The sequence below is a fragment of the Schistocerca serialis genome, chromosome 3, assembly GCF_023864345.2.
Source record: "Schistocerca serialis cubense isolate TAMUIC-IGC-003099 chromosome 3, iqSchSeri2.2, whole genome shotgun sequence".
Classification (NCBI taxonomy): domain Eukaryota; kingdom Metazoa; phylum Arthropoda; class Insecta; order Orthoptera; family Acrididae; genus Schistocerca; species Schistocerca serialis.
The window spans coordinates 782,916,230-782,932,182 of record NC_064640.1 but is presented as its reverse complement, the minus strand read 5'-3'; the positions used below and the strand labels follow the sequence as shown (position 1 = coordinate 782,932,182).

General features: G+C 41.3%; 1 protein-coding gene across 1 annotated transcript in view; it reads left to right on the top strand.

Moving 5' to 3' along the window:
• The window catches only part of LOC126471227 (constitutive coactivator of PPAR-gamma-like protein 1 homolog), a 211,639-nt gene that overhangs the window by 166,854 nt on the left and 28,832 nt on the right, over positions 1-15,953 (top strand). The window contains exon 14 of the mRNA XM_050099350.1: positions 14,137-14,262. Within this exon, the coding sequence (XP_049955307.1) occupies positions 14,137-14,262 (126 nt within the window). The remainder of the gene's footprint in view (positions 1-14,136; positions 14,263-15,953) is intronic.

Genomic DNA, 15,953 nt, shown 5'->3' with positions numbered 1-15,953 from the left:
CCCGGGTTCCAGGGTCCGATTCCCGGCAGGGTCAGGGATTTTCTCTGCCTCGTGATGGCTGGGTGTTGTGTGTTGTCCTTAGGTTAGTTAGGTTGAAGTAGTTCTAAGTTCTAGCGGACTGATGACCATAGATGTTAAGTTCCATAGTGCTCAGAGCCATTTGAACCAGCCATCTGTGCTTTCATCCATTGCCAGTGAAAACCAAACAAAATCTTCGCTCACAGTCTTTAGCTGGTCTACAAGTTCATCACTAATTAAATCAATGCGCCGCGCTATAGTCCTCCTTGACAACGGAATGCTCTCAAATTTGGTTTTAACCTCAGGACACAATACACTTGCACACTCTAACATGCACTGTTTAATAAACTCGCCAGCTGAAAAAGATTTATTTTGTTTAGCAAGGTTATAGGCGACCATGAAACTTGCTTCTGTAGCACTATTTTGAAGCGGTGTTTGCTTCGTAAATAATGCTTGTTGCTTCTTCAAGCGTTTCACGAACTCCGCTGCTTTTATTTTTCGTTCGTCATCTGAAAGTTTGCAGCCAAAGTCACCGTGTGTTGTTTTGTGATGTCTTTTCAGATTGTACTCCTTGAATACGGCAACTGTATCATGGCATAGTAAGCATGCGTCTTTATTTCTTGCATCAATAAAGAAGTATTTGGTCGTCCAGTCTTCATTAAACAGACGGCACTTATCACTGACTTTACACTTCTTCTTAGGAGTCATGATTGCACTGAAGTAAAAAAAAAAAAAAAAGAAGAAGAAGAAGTTACGTTGTACTGCTGCACAGACAAAACACAAGTAAACCACCCGAAAAAGAAGAAAATTGCTCTGAACATCGTACTATTCACTCAGCGCGGGAGAAATACAGCGCTCCCATCAGCCACTGCGTGGAGCATAAATTTGCGCCAATAGCAGGATGCACAGTGCTTTTTTCTGTGCCTGTGGTGGCTGATGGTAGTGCTCCCATAATCCACCGCTCCCACATGCAGCTAGGTTGGTTATGTGACTGTAGAGACATCTGTTGGTAGTACGCACTACCAATTAGCGCAGACGCTCGCGGATTTTTTTAGTCGCACGGGGAAGGGAAATTTTGTTTTTCCTATGATTTTTGTAAATGTCTTGGTGGGCCACACAAAACACTATTTGCCCACCCCTGGATTAAGCCAATCAGGTAGATTCATTTCATTCCTTGATTCCCAAAAATCTTCTGGATCAGTACTGTACTAACTCTTGTTAATGAAAGTATGATTGAATGAGTCTTCCAGGTGAGGTTTGTGGCTAGATTGAGGAGTTCTTAGTAAGAAGGTCAGAACATGTTATCTTAAATGGAGAGTCATCGATAGAGGCAGAAGTCACTTCAGGCAGGCATTCTGGAAGTGTGTTGGCACCCTTTCTATTCATGTGTTGTGTTAATGACTTGGCAGATCACATCGAACATCAATGACATGGCATAGTATACTAATAATAACCTCACGCTTTTTGCAAATGATGCAGTTAATTGTAAAGGAATACTGTCTGAAATCTTATGAGTATCTGACTGAATATTTTTGCAGTTTTTTTTTTTTTCCAAAATGGCACAAGGATTGGCAACTTAATTTAAATGTTCATAAATGTAAAATTGTATGCTCTGCAAAATGAAAAAGGTAGTATCCTATGATTAATATATCAATGAGTCACAATTGTAAGCAGGGGTAATACCCATCCTAAAATATTGCTCAAGTATTTGTGACCCATACCAAATAGACCTGTCTTGGGATATTAAATGTACACAAAGTTGAGCAGCACATATAGTCACAGGTTTGTTTGATCCAGGGCAGAGTGTCACAAAGTTTTTGGAAAACTTGAACTGGCAGACACTTGAAGATTGACACAAACTATTCCATGAAAGTGTATTTAAAAAGTTTCAAGAACCAGTGATATTGATGTAATCTAGGGATATATTATAACCTCTGTATATCACTTCTGTAAGGACCGTAAAGACAAAGTTAGATTAAATACTGTGCGTGTAGATATATTTAAGCAGTTATTCTTCCCATACTCCATACACAAACGGAACGGGTAGAAGCCCTATGATAAAATGGGAGGTACCATATGCCATCCACTTCACAGTGGTTTTGCAAAATGTATGAGATGTAGCAATAAAGAAACCAGACTGGTTGTAGTGTGCATTTTGGGCTTTGCTGATGACAAAAAGAAGAGTGAGGGAATAAACTTGGGGCTGTCCCTGACATGAGAACAAAATTTCACACTGCTGTTGTGGTTATTCCGGCTGTGAACCATTCTTAGAAATGGTTCGTTGTCTGTGGTCCATCGGAACTAATCTATGCTGTAAAATGGAACAAGCTGTTAATGTCAAATACCTCACAAAACTTGTAAAACTCACCACAGAAATCTACAGTTTGTTGCAACAGGTTTATAGTGATGAGTGTCTATCTTGTACCCAAGTTTTCAAGTGGGTTACGAGGTTCAAGGATGGTTGGGAAGACATTGAAGACAATCCGGAATCGGGCTGTCCTTCCACTTTGAAAACTGAAGAGAATGTGGAGGAGGTCAGGAGAATTGTTTGCGAAGACTGCTGCCTGAACATTTGAACTGTTTGAGAATTTGCTTGCATCAGTAAGGAAACCTTCAGACAGATTTTGCACGATGATCTGGGCATGACAATGGTTTGTGCTAAAGGGGTGCCAAGAATACTCACAAATGAGCAAAAGCAACATCAAGTGGACTGCTGTGCTGGCACTCTTGAGAACATTGAAAATAACCCTGATTATCTCAGCAACGTAATTATATGTGATGAAACATGGATATTTCAGTACAGTTCTGAGATTAAGTGACAATCCATGCATTGTAAGAGCCCTCAATCCCCTAGCAAGAAGGAAGCAAATATGAGGAAATCAAAATTCAAAGCAATGATGATTGTTTTATTCGATATCTGAGGGGTTATCTACATTGATTGTGTGCCTGAAAGTCAGAATGTCAATCAAGCTTATTATGTAACTGTTATGAAAACCCTTCATGAATGTGTGTGACGAAGGAGACAGATCTGTGGAAGAATCACTTGTGGATTTTTTATCAGGACAATGTGCCAGCACATAATACAATATTTGTGAAGAGTTTTTTGGGGAAAAACAAAATTCCAGTAATGGAACATCCACCATCACCTGACGTAGCACCATGTGATGTCTTTCTCTTCCCAAAATGGAAGTCTACACTCAGAGAAATGAGATTTGAGTCCATGGATGCAGTGAAGAAAAAAGTGATGAGCCTCTTCAATGGTATAACATAAAAAGACTTGCAGCACTGCTTCCAACAGTGGAAAATTTGCATGGAGCATTGCAGGGAACAGGGAGGAGACCACATTGCAAGGGACAACATTTCAGTTGTGTAAGTTTTTTCAATAAAGAGTCAGAACATGATGCAATGTAACACATTTTACTCTTAGACTTTTAGTGATTTGCAAATATTGTGCAGATATTTTGTGTGGTCAGTTTCTCTCTCTCTCTCTCTCTCTCTCTCTCTCTCTCTCTCTCTCTCTCTCTCTCTCTCTCTGTGTGTGTGTGTGTGTGTGTGTGTGTGTGTGTGTGTGTGTGTGTGTGTGTGTGTGTGTGTGTCCTCAGTGCTAGTAACAAAATATTTTGCTTCATCCCTAAAAACAAAATTCTCATGAAAATAGTCCTCCTCCAAATGCGTTTGCATTCATTTTGAAAACTTGAAGCCCCTCACCTTGTCGTTGGGCATCAGATCTTACGGCAACTGTGTACGGTAAAATTTCAGCTTAATTGTTTTGTAAAATGTTCTGAACAATATGTTGTGGAATGTTCAGAGCTCTGCTTGCTGTGTTAATAGACTTGTGCGGGCTACTTAACAAACTTACCCACATATACGGAGCTATTTCTTCATTCACTTGTTGATAGACTTCAATAATTTCGACATATTGTGTATTGGCTTCTGCTCTGGGATCCTCAGCCAAAATTTTTTTAATGATTTTCCTAACCTTCACCAGCACAAGTGGCTGGCAGTATCAAAAATTCAGTCTTCGTTGCAGGAGGCAGATTGGAGTCAAACCCACAGCCAGAGATTAACCTGTCATGCCGACAGCTGAGGGGTTTTCTCGGGTCATTACTACTGTGGTTCTCCCTTTGCTATCTGCGTTGGTTGCTTGCTGCGGCACAGGAATCCATGATCCATTTATTATGATGCTTTGGTGCTTTCTTCCCTCTTGTTGAAACTGTTGTCATCTTTCTATGGCTTCCCTGAACAAGTGAGTGTGCTAGCTGTTCTCTGCAGCGAGTTGTTGTTGTTGTTGTTGTTGTTGTTGTTTTTAGAAACATAATAGACATCGTTTGCCAAGACTTTCCTCTGCTACATTGCATTCAACTAGCAGAAGTATTTGTCATAGGACAACAACAGGTATAGTATTCCTTGTTTATACTATACGACCTCAAAGTTAGTCAGTAAGTCTGCATCAGAAACCTGCAGCTCCATATAATCTGAAAAACAGTTACTTGGACAATGTACTACTGTTGCTAGGATGACTTGCTTTGTGTGGATGGAGAGAAAGGCAAGTGTTTATTAGTGGATTTTATTGTAAAGGAACCTCAATAATATCCAATTTACAGATGTTTAAATGAAACTATTCAGCAAAAGTCATAACTGCAATACAGAACCCCACCTATATAGCACAGCCATAACACACTCAATAGCTACAACTAAGGTTGCAATAGACATGGCAAAATTACCAATACAAGAACAGAATGAGATTACAACAAAAATAGCAAAACTCATAGCAAGAGAAATACAAAACTTAAAATGCTTCAGTAGAGATACACACAATGAACAAAATGTTCTTAAAAATATGAAAATAAGCTGAGAACACACAACATGATATTAGTAAAGTCCAATAAAGGTAATTTTTGTGGTAATTACAAAACAAAAATTACGTAGAAAAAGTACTTGTCTTTAAAAATAATAATAATACAATGATATGTCGTAACCCATCTAATAGATTCAGTGCAAAGGTCAAGCAAACAATAAAAAATTTTAAAGTAATCATCTCAGTTTGAGACAAGCAATCATGGACTGTTGTAAACACCCGAAATACATATTTGTAAGCACAGCCCAAAAGTCACAAAGAATCCGTTCCAAAATTGTGTGTAATTAATTACAGTGATATCCCAACCTATATTTTAAGTAAGAAACTAAATGCAGTAGTAACCAAACTATATACCTACACTAAAAAATTACACATTAGAAACTCTTGTATATTGGCTCATACTATAACAAATAGAAAGATCCCACAAAGAGGAAAGTTTGTATCATTCAACACAACCAACCTCTTCACCAGTATACCAGTGACAGAAACAATAGAGATAATAAAGAAACACCTGCTACTCCATAGGAAGATATCTGCTGCCGAGGCATATTAAAGAATAGTTAGTTGAACTCACCCTATCACGAAATTATTTTGAATCTGAGAACAAAATTTACAAACAGATGGACTAGCAGTGGGCAGTTGCAGTGCTGGCACAATAGCTGATATTTATTAAAACCTTAGAAGACAATTTTTTCAATTCAAGATAGCACTCTTTAGATAAAATTATCTACTACCACATACATATATGTAGACTGCACCCTGCTACCTATAAACAGTAATAACATACAAATAATCCAAAATTATCTACTACCACATATATGTAGACTACACCCTGCTACCTGTAAACAGTAATAACATACAAATAATCCACAAAAAATTAAACACCTTATACCCTAAAATAAAATAACAATAGAAGTAAAACAAACAAGTCAGTAAATTTTTTGGACATAACAATAAGCAGTAACTATTACTACCACAGATTCGAAGTGTATAGGAAACCCTCCACAACAGATATTATAATTAACAATCACTTCTATCATCCAAGTTGACTCAAATATGCATTCTTTAGATCAGTGATCAACTGAATCATGAACTTGCAACTTGGAACTGGTGCATCACATAAAGAAACAGAAACATTAAGATAGCACAATAGAGTGATCTTAATCCTGCAATAGTACTCATCTATACAATCAATGGACACAATGGAAAACACTAAAGATAAATAAAGAAATAACGCTGAAAAGAGAAGGAAAAATCATACTAAAACTTACTTATGTCACAATACCATATAGTGAGCAAAAATGCAAGAAAACTCGATCTGTTTAAAAGTACGAAGATGAAAATGGTATTTCACCAGTAACACTTTGAAAACAAAATTACAATCAGGAAAAACTGCAAATCCCGATTTTCTTGTACACAGGAATATATAAAATCTCATGTAATTATTGTAAACGATTTTACGTAGAACAAACAGGTAGGAACATTGCAGTTAAGTTCAAAGAACACACTGAAAACAGTGAAAGTAATCAGTGCACATTTTATATGCACTTACGCACCCAGAAATACAAAGCAGAATGAATAGAAAATTCAACGAGAGTTCTCCATCATGTACCCAACGGAACTACAATGGATATCCAAGAACCGTTCAGAGTCTATATCCAAACAGAAACATACCTAGTCAAAATTCTCAATGAACAGGTGGAACTAAATCACAAACAATATTTGGCCCATCATAGGGCTCATGATTGTTTTGTGAGTATGTGCATGGCAAGCAGCTACTCTTTCCTTTTCTGTGCTGCAGTCTTTATTATCTGACCATCTGATCACTGTCTCATGGGGGCAGTCTGTAGTGTGGGTGGACTGGGGAAGAGCACCTTAAATAGCACCTACTGCATGCAGTGTTAAAAGATCATCTGCGTACAATACTTGCGTAAGCTCTTATTTGCATCCAAAGCTGATGTGGTAGCCAATCTGATGTGGTGGGGTCACTTTGTACCTTTTGGTTGAGACACCTGACAACACAGGGATCACACCGATGCTGCCTGAGCTGCTAGCTCCCCACACATGACCAGGTGTAGACACCAGTCTTCCTGGGGCATCAGGACTTCTGGCAGTTGCTGTCGTGCCAGCTGGGTGACGCCCATGGGCAGAGCCCTTGATCGGAATGGGTGGCATCGTGGCAGACAATTTGCATGTGAAACATACTAAATTACACAGAACAATAGCTTTCCTAATCTGGCTGTCTCTTCCGACAGGAATTGAAATGTCAATGCAGACAGTTACAACCCTACTGTTTTTCCTACCTGTCGACCCCATGGGAAAGGGGACAAGCCAGACTTCTAGGAGCAAAACAATTTATTCATTACTTATTATGTACTTGAACTGCTGGTAATACGTTTACTACAATAAAGCCATTATTTTTTGTGGAGCTTATTGAAGATAAATTTGGAAAAGTTGAGTCATTGGGAAAAATATGCAGTAGGTCACTGTTAATTAAAGCCTCTTCTGGTGCACTGTTACTTGTTTATGGAGCCAAACACAAGACTGCATAGAATATAATAATAGGGAAGTGGCAGTCGTAGGTGATACCAAGGCAATAGCAGTGTTCTAGCCCAGTGTAGCATTGCACATTGAAAGTGTGAACAAGAGCGAAATCCAAATGGTGTGAGATACCCCAATCTCAAGTGCAATCCAGTATGACGGTTGTGGACAGGAAGACAAATAATGATGATCACACAGATAGCCTTAAATGTACATTTATTGTAGCATAACCACAGAAAGTAAAGTCTCCCATATGACAATAATAACAGAAATAATCAATCATTATCAGATGTAGGTACAACATAGTCCAAATAAATGTTGATTTGATAATCGCCCTGGCGACTTACACAGTAGCACGGGGTCTTCTGCAAGGTGTATGGTACCTGCTGTGTGGTATAGCAGAGCGATGCGGTTTGGGGCAGACTTGGTAGAAGCTCCAACAGATGGGACTCTGTAGGCAGCTAGCGCAAGTGGCGTGGAGCATAGCTGTGACTGCAAGTGGTTGCTACAGGTTGTGCCTCGGCTTCCATGGTGGAGTAACATCTGGGGGCCTCTCGATGACCAGGTGACCTGCTAGTACAAGCTAGTTCCCAATTGCAGTGCTGCCATTGTTGCTGCTGCATGCACTGCCTGTGAGCAATGGTGTTAGTTCCTGGTGGTGCCTGCTAGCGTTAAGCCTGTAAACGTAATATTCATATTAGCCCCAAATCCAAATACACAATATACTGGCAAGGCATATAAAGTGTCTGGAAGGGGAGTGCCTTTGGGCGTAGGGTCAGTAACCCACAGGACACAGCTTGATGTGTGACAACAGGTGTGGTAGTGTATGCAGGAGCCCAGCATTGCTTGTACTACAGCAGTCTCTACAGCTCTTCGGGCATTCGAATGTCTGGGTGACATACCAATGACCATTTCCCCACATGATGCCTTGAATATTGTCCAAGGAATGATCTTCCACTAAGACCTTATACTCCAAACAGATGAGGAACTATGGGCTATCCTTGAGCAGTCAGATGTACATTTTGTCTGATGCATCCAGGAAAGTCCCAAGGATAATAGAATTGATACAGGCACCTTTATCTTAGCCTTTGAAGGCAATTTCCTCCCGCAAAAATTAGTCACGGTATACATATGTGATTTGAACCTTATGTCCCACTGTCCTCGTAGTGCTTTCAGTGCTTGCACTTTGGTCATACGTCATCCCGCTGCATGGTGAACCCAAAATGTGGGAACTGTGGATGATCACTCTATGTAGGTAATCCTTGTGATCGCCCAACTTTCTGTGTCAGTTCCACGGAGCGCCATCCTCCACCAGTTTGCCCAATTTTCAAGAAAGCAATGAAAATACAGGAATATAAATTTATTGACCGCCTGTCATATACTGAGGAACATAAAAAATATGAATGCCTACATCCTGTCAATATGACATCCAGTTATGTGAAAGTCACAGCCCTTACTCCCACTACCAGAATTTTTTCAGAACCAGTTCTCCCACTGTGCTCCTGTGACATTATCTTCCCACATCTGGACAGAGGAGCAGCTTCCTCCTCCGGCATCTACCAGTGACAGGGCTCCGTCTTGGGGACCCTTCTCCCTGATACCAGTCAGGAGTTGGAGAAACTGCTACCTGTGGGTCCCTAGGCTGCCAGTTCTTAATGCGTACCCACACTTGTCACGAATAGGCTCTCACAAGAATTCCGGCCACCGAAGGCTGCAGTGGAGGAGGAAGAAGAGGAGAAACTGGAAAAGGATACTCTGCTAATCATGGAGGCACCAAATCCCCTTACACCTTCAGATTCTGAGCCAGTGTTCATTAATGCGGTCTGTGAGTGGATTACCATTGTACCGTGTTGGAAGCAATAGTGGTGTGAGTGTAAAGAACCTCAGAAATCACCATTTGCAATGTCTACATAGTTCTGGGCAGGCCACTTACTTACCTCGAGTTGACTACCATACTTCAACAACTTCCCTTCCCTTTCTGCTACTTGGGGATTCCAATGGCACCACTCCCTGTATGGGAGTACCACTGCATCTGGTAGTCTCCTGCTACTTGGCCAGCTTCTTACTGACTGTGATATATGTCTCGTCACTGATGATACTCCTACACATGTCAGTGCTGCCATTGCACCTTTTCAGCTATCACTGACGATCTCTCCCCCTGGTCTCATGGCTTCACTGCATTGGTCAGAGTGTCCACTTTCCAGTGATCGTGTCACTTCCATTCCGTCACCAGATGGACTGACTACCACATTGGTTGTTTCGAACAGCTAATTGGGAGTTGTATGACCCAGCTATTACCTTCACCGCCTCAGGCAAATTGCATTGACAGGGTGGTGCAAGATGTCTCCGATGCATCACCCATCCACCAGAACTGTTATTTCCCTTTCTACTGTTCCCATCCACTGCTGGCTGGTGCCGTAAAGGACCAAAGACATTGCAAAAGTTATTCAGAATCACTGAAGAGATCTGCAACATTTCAAGTGACATCCTTCGTAGACCAACCTTGTCATTTTCAAGTGACTTGGTGCGAAGGCTCACTATGTAATTAAATGCAGTAAGAAGGAATGCTGGGAGCACTGCATCTCCTCCCTATGATCATATGCTTCTTCATTCAATATGTGATCCAAGCTCAATAATCTTCTGGGCCGCCAACAGTCCACAACTGTTCCAGGTTTTGTCCTTCAAGATGCTCTTTGTACCAGTGCATCAGTTTGTGCTAAAGATTACAACTCACTTTGGGACAGCACCGATGTCCTCTTCGTTCCTGGTTTCCTTTCTGCTGTAAGAAACAAGCTGAAGTGTCCCCGTATGTTTCACTGTCTGCTAAGCTGAATCATAATGAACCTTCACTGATTGGGAACTGCTCCAGGCTCTTGCATTGTTTCATGATATGGCCCCAGATCTTGATTTAGTTGATAATCAGATCATCCAATACCTGAATGTTACTCAAAAGCTACATCTACTCAGGGTCTTCAACTGTTTTTGGCTGGAAGGTGTCTTCCTTTCGCAATGGCGAGGTAGTAGCGCCATCCCAGTCCTTAAGCATGGCAAAAACCCAATGTGTCTCAACAGCTACTGACTGATTAGCCTCACCAACGTGCTCTGCAAACTGCTTGAAAGGGTTGTTACCCATAGATTATGCTGGGTTCTCAAGTCTCGGGCCTTTTGTGGTTTCCGGGATAGATGATGCACAACTGACCACCCTGTCTGGTTGGAAACATCAATCTGACAGGCTTTCTCTAAATGCTGACACCTTGTCACAGCCTTTTTTGACCTACATAACGTGTATGACACTGCTTGGCACCATCACAAATTACGTACACTCCAGTACAGGCTTTTAAGGCTCCGTACTGATTTTTATCTGGCAGTTTTTTATCCCATTGGTTGTTCCAGGTTTGAGTTCATACTTCACTGTGTTCTCCTTGGGTCCAAGAGAACGCCATCCCACAGGGCTTTGTCCTGAGTGTCGCACCCTTTCTCATTGCCATCAAAGGGCTAGTGACCTCTGTTGGGCTGGTGGTCACCCCTGCATTGCACATCAGTGACGTTTGCATTTGGTACGGCTCCCACTCAGTAGCCTTCACTGAACGCCAGATCCGAGGCATCATCCAGTGGTCATCTATGTGGACCCTTTCCCATGTGTTCCGATTCTCTCCTGCAAAAATGTGTGTCATGCATTTCTGTCATCATACCATGATCTGTCCTGATTCAGAACTCTACTTGGGTACCCAGCACTTAGAATTTGTTGCACAGTCCCATTTTTTTGTGTTTGTTTTGATAAAAAGCTGATTTGGCTGCCCCATATTCATTAACTAAAGACTACACACTGCTTCTGCTACTTTGACCACACCTCTTGGGGTGTGGATAATGCAGCCCTTCTCCGTATTTACCAAGCCATGGTCTCATACTGACTCAACTGTGGTTGCCAGGTTTATGTCTCAGTGGTGTCTTTGACTTTGAAATTGTTAGATCCAGGCCACCATCGTGGAGTTAATTTGGCTACTGACACCTTCCAGACTGGTCCCGTAGATAGTTGCTTTACTGAAACGGTGGGGATCTTACCCCTTCAGTTTCAGTAGTACCAACTCTTGGTCTCCTATGTAGTTATCATTCAACAATTCCCTCGTCATCCAACATCTTCTTCTTCTTCTTCTTCTTCTTCTTCTTCTTTTCACTGACCTCTTTATACCCTCCCTCATGTGGGATTACCATTTGGAATGCCCCTCAGAGCCCTCTACCAACATCTCCACCTCTCCTCCCTGGAATGTGCTTCCTGTATTGACAGATGATTCATGAATGGCTGAATTGTTTCTCTGCTTTCTTCTTAAAAGTGGTTTTTATTTTCAGATAGAAGGTTGTAAGCTACCATTGGAGCAGGGGTAGGATGGTGGGACAGTAGGTTTTATCATCCTATATAAGTTGTTGTGCGTGTCCTTTGTCCCTTTGTGTTATGCACTCTAATGCTTTTAGGGTGGGTGTTTTAATGTGTCATAGAGTGGCTGGCTTTTTCTTTTTATTCTTGTGGTCGGCCAGCCACGGTCATCTGCTTTTGTTTTTACCCCTTCTCACTGTTTCTTGCTTCTCTCTATGGTTTTCTTTTCCTGTTTTTGTCCATAGTAGTGTCGGTTGTCCTTCTGCCGTTCTTTTGGTTCTTCCTTTTTGTTATTGTGCTGTATGTCTGCTTTCTGTTCTTCTTTCCGTTGTGTAATTATTGTACTGGGAACAAGGGACCGATGACCTCGCAGTTTGGTCCCTTCCACCCCTCTTTTAAACCACCCAACCAGGATGATGCGGGGGTTGAGGCATTCCCTGCTCCATGCTGGGTCTGGAACCCCCGACCCTATCTCCTTGACCAACTCACTCTTTCATCCTTTTCTTACTCTGTTTTAATTGCTTTTAGATGTGGTTTGTCTCTCTTTCTGCTGCAACATATTCTCTATTTTAGAGGTAGCACTCTGTTGAATAGTGGGTGCTGTTTAACGCCTTGATCACACTGGAGCAGGTGTGGGACAGCTGCGTATCGGGCATCTCCCATCATATGCAGAGCCCCGGGGACACTCACCAGCTCCCGTGTCTGTTTCCTGTTTCTCTCCTTTTGTTTTTATTATTGACAGCCCAGCTAATGTCCATTACATTTTTAGCCTTATCGCTTTTGGTGATGTGACTCTGCTAACTAGAAGACATTCTTCGCTCTGTAACTGTCTTCACCCTTGATTAGAATGGTGGGGGTCAAATGTAGGATTAGGCTTTCCTCACCATTGGATGCACTCTGGGCGACCCTTCATCTGCTCTGAGCTGTGTACAGACCTGATCCGTGCAGTTTGTAAATTCTTTCTCAGCCCTGGCATCAGTAATGCCTTCAGTGCCCCAGTCGTACAGCCTCTACATACTTTCATCATCAGAGCACGTAGTTTGTGGACCTCACTAATTCTGGATGAACTACCCCTGGATCAAGGGACTAATGACCTTACTGTTCAGTCCATTAATCCCCAACTAACCAACCAACCAACAAACAATACATGGAAAACATTATTAACTTCCTAAAAGAAAAGGAATACATTTCAGTGCCTCATGACACCAGGAAATAAATTAAAAACAGCAGAATGCTCAACATACAAATATCTTTGCACAGTATGTGAAAACATATAGTAATACAATCTTTGTAATGTAGCTATTACCATTGATTTACCACAAGTGCAAACTCGTCATAAACATGTGTGTCACTGAAGTAAGCTTTCCTGTCAGACAGATGTAGATGCAAATACAAAGGTGAGCTCTGTATTTAAATTTCCAACAAATATTGTAGGATCACCTGAAAATGGCACGATAGCTGAAACAAGACGTATCATGTATAGCAATGAGTTATTAAGTCATTGTGCAGTAGAAACTTGGAAAAAAATATACTTTCCCCTTCACAGCCGTGATGCGTACTGTGGGCGCATCAAAAAAGAAATGTTTGGAATCATAAAAATGTTTGTCAGTTTCTAAATCCTAGGTACAACTATAACAACAATATAAGGAAAAGGATAGATTGTTACTCACTGTAAAAGTGACATGCTGAGTTGCAGACAGACACAAGGAAAAGACTGTTACACATTTAGCTTTTGGCCAAAGCCTAGGGAAATTGCATTGTGGTCTGAGCAGCCAGAGATGTGTCCTTCTCTGAAGAAGGCTTTCACCGAAAGCTAAATGTTTAACAGTATTTTCGTTGTGCTGGTCTGCAATGCAACATGTCATATTTACCGTGAGTAGCAATCTATCCTTTTCCTTGTATTGTTGATGTTCCAACCTGGAGCTTCCACTGTGATTAAGTACTAAGTAAGTCTGGTAATGCAGTAATTACATAGCCACTGTCATATGGGAGGAGACGGGTTGAGATGCCAATATAATAATCCAAATCTAATGTTTCTGTGGTGTCACCAAATCACTTGTGGATAATACTGGGATGTTGTTATGGAAAGACTGTGTCTGATTTTTTGGCTCAATGTTCTCCAGTCTGAGCTTCTACTCCATACGTCAAGAGACACTGTCAACAAGGCATTAAACTGGGATCTTCATTTCTTTCTGTAGCTAATTGTGTGCAAACATCAAAATTAGAAGTTGAATTTGTGTGCTTAAGATTAAATGCTTACTCTTAGCCTATAAGGATGATTAAGCCTCAAAGAAAATAAAAATAATGTTGTTAATTAATTTGATAAAATTTTCTGTGATGTTCTCAGGTCTGCTATAGATGACAAAAGGAGACGACTTAGAGCATTTTTGACATGTATGCGGTCTGACACACCGTTAATGTTGAATCCTACATATGTACCACAGCATTTACTCGTTATGGCATCCGTTTTGCGGTAAGTGTCCTCCTAAAACTTCTTATAATGCTATGTACTACTATTTCTTGGTTATAGTTTCCTTTTCAGAATTACGTCATTGACTATAGAAATAATTGCTTCATTTTCAATTTAAAAAAGTATGTTGTTTGTGAGGGGTTTCATTCTAAAACAGAAGCTATATCTCCTGTGTTGTCTCATCAGTTGTATTGCAGACAGGTAGCATATGCGCCAGAATTCTTCAGCAAGATCATCCACTAATAAGGCAGAAAGATGAACAAGTGGTTTCTGTGATGCAAAGTGGAAGCAAATTAAATGGAAAAGTCACCCAAACATTTTTTTTTTTTCCCTGAAGGGATGTGTGCAACAGTTCAGTAACAACTGTAGTATTGAGGTGGCACTCCCATTAATTCAGCAGGCCTTTCAGAGAGACTGCTTGTTCAGATGACAAGTTCTATGATGGCTCAAGCCATTTGAGAGGGGCCAATAGGAGGTTGGTGATGTATTTCATAATGGAATCCATCACTCTCCTGATTTATTAAGTTATGAATTACAGTTGAGACTGCAGTTTGTAGCAGAAGCTCTAAACACAGTGAAAACCACTGTTTATCACATTGTAAGTGAAGGTTTCAGCACAAAAAAGGTGTGTGCCAGATTGATCTCACCGAGCAAGGTGGCGCTGTGGTTAGATACTGGACTCGCATTTGGGCGGACGACGGTTCAATCCCGCGTCCGGCCATCCTGATTTAGGTTTTCCGTGATTTCCCTAAATCATTCCAGGCAAATGCTGGGATGGTTCCTCTGAAAGGGCACAGCCGACTTCCTTCCCCATCCTTCCCTAATCCGATGAGACCGATGACCACGCTGTCTGGTCTCCTTCCCCAAACAACCAACCATCCAACCAGATTGATCTCAAAAGTGTGACCCACAAACGAAAGGACATGCCAGTGCTGTAGTGCAAAGAGCTCATGGGAATTTGTGAAAATGATACTATTTTTTTTAAACTCTGTTATAGCCGGTCATGAGTCATGGTTTTTTTATTATTGCTATTATTTTATTGTGACCCAGAGACAAAAAGGCAGAGTTCAGAGTGGCACACAACAATGTCACCCTGTTACTAGAAGGTATGCATGAGCAAGTCCAGGATCAAAATCCTGCTCATTGTCTTCTTTGATGTCAGAGCCATTGTCCCCCAAGAATTAGTACCTTCTGGGACCGCTGTGGATGCAGCTTTCTACTTGGAATTGCTCAAAAAACTGAAAAGGAGGATCACATACTACAAAAGGGACTTCAAGGCTGAGTGGAAACTGGCATTACAAAAATGCGCCAAGTCACAGTGTCTTCGCTGTCAACACATTTCTGGCCAGAACCCACACCCAATTGCTTTCCCCATTCTCCCCCCCACCCCCATCCCCCAGTACTGACTTGTAGTTAAAATTTGTGTGTGTTACAGGATCATAGTTTGGTCGCTGTATTTATCTCCACAAGATGAGATAGGCTCTGAGGCTCTCTCATATCTTGTAGAACAACTCTGTCAAGACCTCAGTACCCATTGTGTGTTGTGAGGCTCGAACTCTACTTGCATAGACTCTTAATCATCGAGCATTTTGCTTGGCATTTTGCTCAGGCCTCAGCATCGGTCCACTATCCACCCGAATTTCATCTTCTCAAGTACCATCTGTAATGGCTCCCTTTATCTTTTGTTTGCTGCT